General features: G+C 40.3%; 1 protein-coding gene across 2 annotated transcripts; it reads right to left on the reverse strand.

The window, feature by feature from the left end:
• Positions 1-6,089: 6,089 nt before the first annotated feature.
• CCL20 (C-C motif chemokine ligand 20) lies at positions 6,090-9,222 on the reverse strand. Of its 2 annotated transcripts, none has more exons than XM_043910601.1 (4): positions 9,073-9,222; positions 7,835-7,946; positions 7,047-7,124; positions 6,090-6,569 (listed from the first exon to the last, which is right to left on the reverse strand). In XM_043910601.1, exons 1-4 carry the CDS (start codon positions 9,149-9,151, stop codon positions 6,548-6,550), a joined length of 291 nt encoding a protein of 96 aa, XP_043766536.1. In that variant the 5' UTR covers positions 9,152-9,222; the 3' UTR covers positions 6,090-6,547. The 2 variants fall into 2 exon arrangements, with proteins under 2 accessions (XP_043766536.1, XP_043766535.1); XM_043910600.1 differs by having other exon boundaries at positions 7,835-7,949; positions 9,073-9,208.
• Between the last annotated feature and the right edge of the window lie 1,907 nt (positions 9,223-11,129).

An 11,129-nucleotide genomic window follows, 5' to 3' on the forward strand; every position in this document is an offset into this window, starting at 1 on the left:
TCAAACTGGAGATCAAGACTTCAACATGTGAGTTTGGGGGATGGGTGAAGCAGTTCAGCCCATAAAAGCCCCTTCACCTTGGATCCTCTGTCTTCCTGGGTCAGCCTCTAGACTTCATCCCTCAGGAATCCAGAAGCTCTTTTCTTCCTCAGATTTGGACCTCTGAAACATGAAACTCATTATGGCCTGACTCCAAATGAACCTAAATCCAACACTTGGCTTGTCACCTGGAATTTAGGTGAATTTAAACTTAATATATGCCTGTTAAGATAACTGATACTGAAGGGAAGAAGGAAAGAAGCAGGAACAAGAAAAGTGAAAAAAGTTTTCTATGTTAAGCTTTTCAAACCTGTGGTCACTGATAGTTAAAAATGCCTGGATACTAATAATTTGAGGAATGGAGAATGTGTTGTGCCATGCCAGAGCATGGGCAACCTTTTTTATAACCACATTATTGTACGGATTCATTCATAACCTTGTTTCAGTTGAGTGAGGAGCATAGAAAGAAAACAAATTTGCAAAATCACCAAAGTGTGTGGATAAAAATGTTGGTTTGTGCTAATTAAATCACCAAGTTGAGGATATAGTTAAGTACCTTATGTTAGTCCTCAGTCGGAGTCTTGACACTTGGTGAAAAAGTCAATCCAATGCGGAATAGTTTACAGCCTGAGTAATTTTAATTCATGACATATCCTTTCAGTCAGAAAAAGTCAGAGAGAGCCAGGGCTTGGTACAACAGTCCTTCCTGGATCTTACTGTACCTCAGAAAATTAAGAGTATATTCTGAGGGAGGTTTGATCATGTTTGTCTTTCTTACCTTATCTAGATTTCTTGCTCAGCCAAGGGGAAGACATGGGCATTGCTTCAGAGAGAGAGTAAATTACGACAGGTTCTTCACAGGTATGGAGAAGTTCTCCATCCTCATCTCCAATCTCTATTCCTTTACCTGACTTTATTCTTCTTTCATATTACACATTTACTTGGTTATATGTTTGTTTCCTGTCTCTCCTTCTGTAAGTTACATCAAAGTAAGGATGGCATCCTGCTCATCCTCAGTGACCAGAACAATGCCTGTCTCATAGTAGATGCTCAATAAATAGCTGTCCACTGATGAATGAATGGGTGGAGAACATAACTTTCACTAAATAAACCATGATTTAATGAGGAAAAAAAGGACTGTGATATGTGTCACACTGCTGGGGAATAAGGTAGCAACGTCACAATTGGGATTTACTCCTTGAAGAAGCAAGTATTGAAGTCTTTTTGATACCAAAGTAAGAAAGTCTAAAATGTTCTATGTTCTAAAATGTTGATAATGTTATGCTCAAAATTAAAGTAGTGCTCAAAATTCTCCAAGCCAGTCTTCAACACTATGTGAACTGTGAACTTTCAGATGTTAAAGCTGGATTTAGAAAAGGCAGAGGAACCAGAGACCAAATTGCCAACATCCGTTGGATCATCGAAAAAGCAAGAGAGTTCCAGAAAAACATCGACTTCTGCTTTATTGGCTACACTAAAGCCTTTGACTATGTGGATCACAACAAACTGTGGAAATTTCTTCAAGGGATGGGAATACCAGACCACCTGACCTGCCTCCTGAGAAACCTGCATGCAGGTCAAAAAGCAACAGTTAGAACTGGACAGGGAACAGACTGGTTCTAAATCAGGAAAGGAGTATGTCAAGGCTGTATATTGTCATCCCGCTTATTTAACTTCTATGCAGAGTATATCATGCAAAATGCCAGGCTGGATGAAGCACAAGTTGGAATCAAGATTGCTGGGAGAAATATCAAAAACCTCAGATATGTAGATGACACCACCCTTATGGCAGAGAGTGAAGAAGAACTAAAGAGCCTCTTGATGAAAGTGAAAGAGGAGAGTGAAAAAGCTAGCTTAAAACTCAACATTCAGAAAACTAAGATTATGGCATCTGGTCCCATCACTTCATGGCAAATAGATGGGGAAACAATCAAAACAGTGACAGACTTCATTTTTTGGGGCTCCAAAATCACTGAAGATTGTGACTGCAGCCATGAAATTAAAAGATGCTTGCTCCTCAGAAGAAAAGCTATGACTAAAATAGACAGCATATTAAAAAGCAGAGCTATAAAAATAAAATAAAATAAAAAGCAGAGCTATTACTTTGCCAACAAAGGTCCATCTAGTCAAAGCTATAATTTTTCAGTAGTCATGTATGGATGTGAGAGTTGGACTATAAAGAAAGCTGAGCACTGAAGAATTGATGTTTTTGAACTGTGGTGTTGAAGAAGACTCTTGAGAGTCCCTTGGACTGCAAGGAGATGCAACCAGTCCATCCTAAAGCAAATCAGTCCTGAATATTCATTGGAAGGACTGATGCTGAAGCTGAAACCCCAATACTTTGGCCACCTGATGTGAAGAACTGACTCACTGGATAAGACCGCGATGCTGGGAAAGACTGAAGGCAGGAGGAGAAGGGACGACAGAGGATAAAATGGTTGGATGGCATCACCAACTAGATGGACATGAGTTTGAGTAAGCTCCGGGATTTGGTGATGGACAGGGAAGTCTGGCATGCTGCAGTACATGTGATCACAAAAAGTCGGACATGCCTGAGAGACTGAACTGAACTGAAAAAGATGAAAAAGAACCAACAAAAGAACTGACATGAAAAAACATTAGACACCACAGGTACTGCCTACATGACCCAGAAACACCAGTCACCTGATCAAAAACTTGACACCAGCTAATTCCATTATGTCTCTAAGGACTGCATGATCTTAGGTAAGGTACTTAACTCCACTGACCCTCAGTTTCTGTATACCCAAAATGGGCATTAAAATTGTACCTGCTCACTTTAAATGAGATAATACATCAATGATCTTAGCAAATGATATTAACACATCACTTGTTGCTTATTATCTAGATTTTATTAATGCATGATTACTATCCAAATCCAAACCCAACTCCCTGCATCCATATGTCCTTTCCCATATTTCTCATGCTTTCCTCTGAATACTGTTGTGTGCCTCCAACTCATCTCCAGGATGTCCCTCTGGCCTTCCCTGACAATTCTTTCCTGTCCTTCCATCTTTCATTCTCCTATCTCCTTGCCTGAGTTGAAACTTGAGTCCATCACAAGTACAACACTCTCCCTGTGGGTTTTTTTTTTATGGTTTTCTCAAGATGTCCACAGGACCAGGAGCAGCCAGAGACCAGCATTTTTGTGCTTCCATGATGGCACTTCTTCACGCCTACATTCCTCCCCATTCTTTGAAGTGTATGTGTGTCATTAGATCATCTGTTTCCCCTCCTTCTGGCTACCAATTGAAGGTCTTCATCAGTTCTTCACTACCCTTGAAGAATTTGGACCATATTCACCATCTCCTCTTTCATTCCTGTTGCTGACATCAGTTTAGGCAACGTTATAACCATGTGACAGAGGGCCGCTTTTCAAGTGGTTTTGGCCCGCTCCCCAAATCAGCCTCTATTTCCAACTAAGAGTCAGGGGACATGTTAAGTGACACCACAGGAATGTAATCAGCAAAAGAAACAAAAGGAGGGAAACTCAGAAAGAAACCTCCTGGTTTCTTCAAAACATAAATTGTAAAGGAAAATGAGAAGGGTGGTAGCGGTAAGAAACATAGGTTAAAATTAAAAAGAAATCACACAAATGCAGTGTGTGCACCATATGTGGAGCTTCATTCAAACACATCAAACTGAAATAAATAAATAAAACAACCTTTTTGGGGAAACCAACTGGGAAATTAGAATATTGACTGAATATTTGGTGATATCAGGGAATTGTGGGCTCATTTGCTCAGTCATGTCTGACTCTTTGCAACTCCATGAACTGTAGCCCACTAGGCTCCTCTGTCCATCGAATTCTCCAGTCAAGAATATTGGAGAGGGTTGCCATTTCCTTCTCCAGGGGATCTTCCTGATGCAAGGATTGAACCTGCGTCTCCTGCTTGGCAGGTGGATTCTTTACCACTGAGCCACTGGAGATAACAGTTTCAGTTAATCTGCAGCTATTCCATCCCATACCCACTCTTAGCATATGTCCTGCTTTGTCTAGTATTGCTCAATTCATGGCATAATTGACACTTGGGTGAGACACTTCATTTCTTCATTTTGCCAGACTATCCCGTGAAATTCAATGGGTGTAGCATTCCTGTCTCCTGCCCATTGAGTGCCTTAGTACCCTACCTTCACACATTATGACAACTAAAATATGCCCCCAGATATTTCCAAACATCCCCTGATGCCCCTTTTCCAATTGGTGTCTCCTACTGGCCCTTCCTGTTGCTGTTGTTCAGTCACTAAATCATGTCCAATTCTTTGTGACTCTATGGATTGTAACCTGCCAGACTCCTCTGTCCATGGGGTTCTCCAGGCAAGAATACTGGAGTGGGTTGCTAGTTCCTTTTCCAGGGGATCTTCCCTTCCCAGATCAAACTCGGGTCTCTCACATTTCAGGCAGTTTCTTTACTGTCTGAGCCACCGGGGAAGTCCATTTAATATGGTTCAACTGAACATTCTTTCTTCTGGAAACCCTCACTAATAATGCCCTACAGCCTTTCACAACTTCCTTTACCCAGATGCTTACCACCCCGTGTTGTAACAGCTGCTTTTCTAGTGGTTCCCTCCCTCTCCCCATACTGCTTGGCCCTAATTATCTAGAAGAGAAAGCACCGAGTCATAATTTAATCTCTTGGTATCTCCAGCTTCACTTGGCTCAGTGCCTGGCTCATAATAGTACTAACCCATGTTGGATGAATACACACATAGGAAACTGAGCATACTTTCCCTGATGATTCAGTGTTAGTACTTGGGGCACAGAGCTGCCTTCAGATCTTATTGAGTCACAGATCTTATTGAGTCACACTTATAGAGTCACTTGGCTCTATACCAAGTGACCTGTCATTGCCCATTTTATGGATGTGTGCGTCTGGATTTTAAATCCTATGATCAGCATGCCTGCCTGCACTAATCCTTCATGGCCTTTGGAATCTGAAGCTGACTGTCCAGCCAGAGTGCTGTCAGGCACTCTGTGAGCTTAAGTGAATGACTTTTGTGACAATAACTACCCTAGTCCAGGGTCTTTTTGCCTTATTTCTGAGTTCTTGCTAGGTTTCACACTCTTGTTGTCTCTCCTCTGGTTAGTGAGGCAATGAGTTTTTCAAAACCCACTGTATAGTCATTTTCTTTTTGGCAAGTGCTTAAAGGTGACTCGGAAGGACTTGTGAAGTAGTGAAACCTCTGCTGAGATGCCCATTCCTTGGACCCTGCTGGTGACAGATGTATGGACTCAGTGGTTTCTAAATGGTCACTGTGTCTCTGCAGTCACAAAATAGATAGGCATACTTTTTTATTTTGAAAATTTTTATATCAAGAAACATTGAACTATGTCACAGATATGGAATCTTTCTAAATTATGGTTTAAATGACTTTGAATTTTAAAAAAATCAAAAAATCTTTCTATTATAATTCATATCGAATGAACCAGGACCACAAGAGATAAAGACAAAGAGAACAACCATGCATGCTTAGTCACTCAGTAGTGTCCATCTCTTTGCGACCCCATGGACTTTAGCCCGCCAGGCTCCTCTGTCCATGGGATTTCCCAGGCAAGAATACTGGAATGGGTTGTCATTTCCTACTCCAAAAATAGAACAACTAGGCAAAGAAATAAATGGGGAACATGAGTTTCAGAGCAGGACTTCCTTGGTGGTCCAGTGGTTAAGAATCCAGCTGCCAATGCAGAGGACGTGGGTTTACTCTCTGGTCCAGGAAGATCCCACATGCCATGATGCAACTAAGCTGGTGTTCCACAACTACTGAATCTGCACTCTAGAGCCCATGCTCCAAAGCAAGAGAAGCCACCACAATGAGAAGAACACCACAACTAGACAGTAGCCCCCACACACCACAACTAGAGAAAAGCCCCTCGTGCAGCAATGAGGCCTCATCGCAGCCAAAAGTAAATTTAAAAAATTTTATTTAATTAAAAGAAAAGCACTGCAGGGCATTTTCATATTTACTAAACCTTTAAATATTTTTAATATACCTCTTAATGCTATTTAACTCAATCAACAAACAGTGTTTAGTTCTTTTATTTTCAACTTTTATTCTTCTCATCATTTTTGTCTTTTGCAAAGTAATTACAGCAATTTAGGAAACAAAGCTATACAAACAAGAGTGTTAAACGTCTTTTTAAAATAGCCTTCTGCTCAAGAAAATCCACGTATCTTATTCCTTCAAGCATAACTGTATACCTCATTCTAAACCAAATAGCTTATGGAAACTAGTATTAAATAGCAAAACACACACAAAAAACACACATATAAATAACATAACATAAAATAGAATATAACATGATGCTTAACAAAGCAAACTATGATGCAATATGAATCAACTTCACTAATTGGACAAATGAGACAAGTCCAATGAGACAGAAATCAGATAAGCTTTGAGCCCTCAACAAGGCATAAGTGAAGCTGTCAACTCAGCCAGGTTCCTTTCATTCTTGGGCTGTGCCCAATTCCATTCCAGGGAGCATCCATTTTTACATCCTCTTGACTCTTTGACTGCAAAGAGAAAAAGATCAGCAAAGATAGGGTGACAGGCAGGTGGGAACGTGTTTTGTGCCTGCAGAAATTGACCCACACTCCCTAGTCTCATTTCAGGATACCAAGCAGCTCAGAGGCACTATGAGGAAATCAGGGTTCAGAGAGGGTGACCCTGCCCAACATAAGCCAGCTAGCCAAGGACAGAAGCAGAATGTAAACACTGTGTCTTCATAATGAGTGTCTGACACCCTGGTGTGAAATGATTCTGTCCATTGATAAAATGTCACTCTGTTATCATCCATGAAATCTACTTGTGTCTCCTTCATTGGAAGGCGAATTCTTTACCACTAGCGCCAATTTGCCCCATTCAAATTACCCTTTAAAATTGCCATAGCACTTAGGCTAAAGCCTTCCAGCAAGCCTGTGATCCACCACTCTAACAACACTAACCCCAAACATCTGGAGCGAGGCTGATGGACTGTAAAGGTTCCTTACCTGAGCATATGCACAGCTTGTTTCACCCACTTCTTCTTTGGATCTGCACACACAGCCAGTTTTCTCCTGGTGTAAAAGCTGAAAAAAAAATCAGACAATTTGATTTATGTTTCAAGAAGTTTTAATTTTTTTTCACAGAACATACAATAGAAATTTCATACTCCAATTGATTGCTCTACACGCTAAACAATTCATTTGTTTCAGAGGTGAAACAAAATGAAAAAATAAAGCTTCTGATAAAGCTTGATGCAAGAAATGAAAGTGATTCTCCCTAACTTTCTCTGCAATTTAATGAATGATTGTGCTGTAATAAGAAGATAAAGTCCCAGAATTATCTAATTTTGTTGTTAGTGGTTACATGACATATGGATATACCTGATCAATAACTCACATCATTTCAAATATAATATCTTAGATACATCAAGAATATTGTATGTGGTGGTATAACTACTCTCAGTTTTTACTTAGAGCTGCAACCACTTTCTGGCAGAAGATGCACATTTCAAAGTTTATGTCTTTCCTATTTTCCTAAGATAGCATCTTAGTTTATAAATTTATCTTCAAAAGTGATTTTGCCCTCAACTATGTTCACATTTTTTAAACTAAACTTTTGCCTTATTTCAGTCCTATTTAAAGTGAACTTTGAAGATATATGTACTCCTAACACAAAGTTATCTTTGCCACATCAGTAATTTCTGAATGAAACTCCAAAAAGGCAAAAAGCTTTCTCTACCTGAAATTCCCATGTGCTCCTGATAAAAATGAATTAGAATCCCTTAGTAACTTACATGACTGCATTGATGTCACAGGCTTCATTGGCCAGCTGCTGTGTGAAGCCCACAAGAAAACTGGGGTGAAGTATTTTTTCTGTATATCGGAGACAGCAGTCAAAGCTGCTTGCTGCTAAAAAGAAATGAAAGGTATTGAGTCCACACAGAACTACTTGAAGTTGTGGAAAACCTAAAACCCAATTTATATGGCAAATTAACTGTTTAAGGGAACAGTTCCAATGTCTTTGAGACCCAATTTAGCATAGCTTTCAGTTCCCCTAAAAATATTAGTTTGTGTGCTGGGAAATTTTGGTTCAACAATACAATATAGAAGCGTATGACTTTTCACCAAGGAATAGCTTTAGTAATAAACACAAACTAATAGTGCTTTATTTCAGTTCACTATAATCACTCAAGAATATAAATACCTACCACTGGAAGAAACCCTTATAAATAATCTTTTAAATTCAGAAAAGAAATTGGCAGATTTTTAATCTATTATCTTGGCTTCTGAACATTGAGAGGAGGGAAAAGACAAGAAGGTACAAAGGAAAATGTGGCTTATAGGAACTGGTAATATGAGCTACAATTAAAGACTTTTGAAATGGTAATATTAGTTAATGAGAATTTTTAATTTTGTTCATAAAAGTTCAACACTTGTATTTTCAGGAATGCACCTATTGATAAAAGTGATGTCCTCTTATAGTAATAAAGCAATTCTTGGACACTCCTCCAAGTTAAATTATAACCTGCTGTATCTCTAACCTGCCGTAAGGGATAATTAGAGTCACAGAGTTGGCAAGTGATGTCCCAAGGCCTTGCAAGGATGAAATTAGGCGTCATAATCCACCCCTAAAGGATGAGTTTTGAACTCTGGCAAAGCTATTTAGTTGAGAGGTGAGAAAGTTGGGGAAATGAGAGTGTTGCTTACATTTCAAAGTGACCCCATTCACTGGTAGTGTTACACAATTTCCATCACTCCCAGAAATAAAACTTCGGCCTTTCTCCGGATCTCAGTGGTCCCTAGAGCCCATTCTGGAAAAAAATCTGCTGAGATTGACAGCAGAGAAAAAAGCCTGATAGGCAGCAATAACTGTTCCCTCTTCAATTAGCCAGTGAGATGACAACCCCCATCACTTCCTTTAGAAGATTTTCTAACAGGTTTCCATTCCCCAGGGACACCCCTAGATGAGCTCAAGGCTTAGAGGGAAATGAAGAGTTCTTCCTCCTGAGCTGGCAGAAAGAACAACACTTACCTTCTGACTTGCTGCAGAGGTGGAGCAACAGCACTGACATCAAAGCAGCCAGGAGCAAACTCTTGCTACTGCACATCATTTTCAACTCGAGGAATAGATGTCTCAGTGCTGGGTACCCAGTGCCTCAGGAGTGCTGTGAAGTTTGATAGCAGCCTGGGCCTGGGATGGCCCTACTTATAGCAAATATTGGGAATGTACATAGAAGGCGTGTTCTCACATGGGGTTTTCCCCATTGATTACCCCGCCCCAGCATGTCGTCACAAAGAAAAACCACAGGGAAAACTTCCTGCCTTTCCCTAATGTCGGGAAGGTGTGAGGTCAGGATGGAGGGGGAGGGAAGGCTGAGACAGGGAAAATCCTTTGAATTTGCAAAGAAGGAAAAGTAGCTTTACCCTGTGTCCCAGAAGAGGTATCAGTTTTAACTTAATCTCTTGTCTCTGAGAAGAGAGGACAAGGATTAACAGTGGTACAAAGGTCAGCCCCACTTAGGAACATTCCAGAACTCCTACTGCTACACTCTGAGCTTTCCAGGGGCAACTGGGGAGGGAGAGGACAAGGTGGGACACCAAAGCATTTATGATTTCATCATTGGTGCTCAACTGTCAGCAAAGCTTTTGAATTTCTAAGCTACTATTCAGAGCTGGTAATATAAAAATTCATATTAGTGTTTCCAGTTTTAGTGGAAAATTTGCTGTTGTTGTTTGGTCTCTAAGTTGTGTCCAACTCCTTGCAACCCCATGGACTGCAGCCCGCCAGGCTCCTCAGTCCATGACATTTCCCAGGTAAGAATATTGGAGTGGGTTTTCATTCCCTTCTCCAGGGGATCTTCCTGACCCAAGGATCAAACCCACATCTCCTGCATTGACATTCTTTACTGCTGAGCCACCAGTAGTGGAAAATACCAGCTCTTAAGTAAGACTCAAGCTTCGACTTCATTTAGTTTCAGGTTCAGTCTTCTTTATCTACATTAATGTGATTCTAATCAATACTGCAGCTCAGAAAGTGAGATCCCCTCTTCCCTTAACCCTTCATGCCAATGTGGTTGCGTAACTCAATACAAAGCCTCAGAAGGAAAAAAAAAAAAAGTGGGGGGAGCCTATCAGAAGTGAATAATCAACAAAACAAAGGTCAAATTACAGTGATAATGATAATGTGGTATGAATACCTAACTTATGACAATATAAGAACTCTCCACTAGGAATAATATCATTGTAAACTAGGTAATGGGTTTGTAGGAAGGGTATGACTATAAAGAAATAACACAAATCACAGCAAGATCCTCTACGACCCACCTCCCACAGTAACAAAGATAAAAACAAAAATAAACAAATGGGAACCAATTAAACTTAAAAGCTTTTGCACAACAAAGAAAACTATAAACAAGGTGAAAAGACAACCCTCAGAATGGGAAAAAATAATAGCAAATGAAACAACTGATAAAAGATTAACTTCCAACATATACAAGCAGCTCATACAACTCAACACCAGAAAAACAAACAACCCAATCAAAAAGTGGGCAAAAGACCTAAACAGACATTTCTCCAAAGAAGACACACAGATGGCTAATAAACATATGAAAAGATGCTCAACATCGCTCATCATTAAAGAAATGCAAGTCAAAACTACAATGAGTTATAACCTTACACTGGTCAGAATGGCCATCATCAAAAAATCCACAAACACTGCTGAAGAGGGTGTGGAAAAAATGGAACCCTCCTGCACTGTTGGTGGGAATGTAAATTGATACAGCCACTGTGGAAGACAATAGGGAGATTCCTCAAAAAATGGAGTAAAACTACCATGTGGCCCAGCAACCCCACTCCTTGGCATATACCCTGAGGAAAGCAAAACAGAAGAAGGCACACGTACCCCAGTGTTCACTGAAGCACTATTTACAGTGGAGTGACAGAGGATGAGATGGTTGGATGGCATCACCGACTCAATGGACATGAGTCTGAACAAACTCTGGAAGATAGTGAAGGACAGGGAAGCCTGGCAAGCTGCAGGTGATGGGGTCACAGAGAGTCAGACAGGATTTAGTGACTGAACAGCAGTAC

This window comes from Cervus elaphus, chromosome 8 (assembly GCF_910594005.1).
Source record: "Cervus elaphus chromosome 8, mCerEla1.1, whole genome shotgun sequence".
Lineage (NCBI taxonomy): Eukaryota > Metazoa > Chordata > Mammalia > Artiodactyla > Cervidae > Cervus > Cervus elaphus.

Bases quoted from the DNA above. Each gene is read 5' to 3' on its own strand.
- CCL20 (XM_043910600.1), bottom strand. From the start codon at position 9,151: ATGATGTGCAGTAGCAAGAGTTTGCTCCTGGCTGCTTTGATGTCAGTG. The intron at 7,125-7,834 runs GTAAGTTACTAA...TTTTTTTTTCAG, and splicing joins TGTGACATCAATGCAGTCAT to CTTTTACACCAGGAGAAAAC. The intron at 6,570-7,046 runs GTAAGGAACCTT...TTCTCTTTGCAG, and splicing joins CAAGCTGTGCATATGCTCAG to TCAAAGAGTCAAGAGGATGT.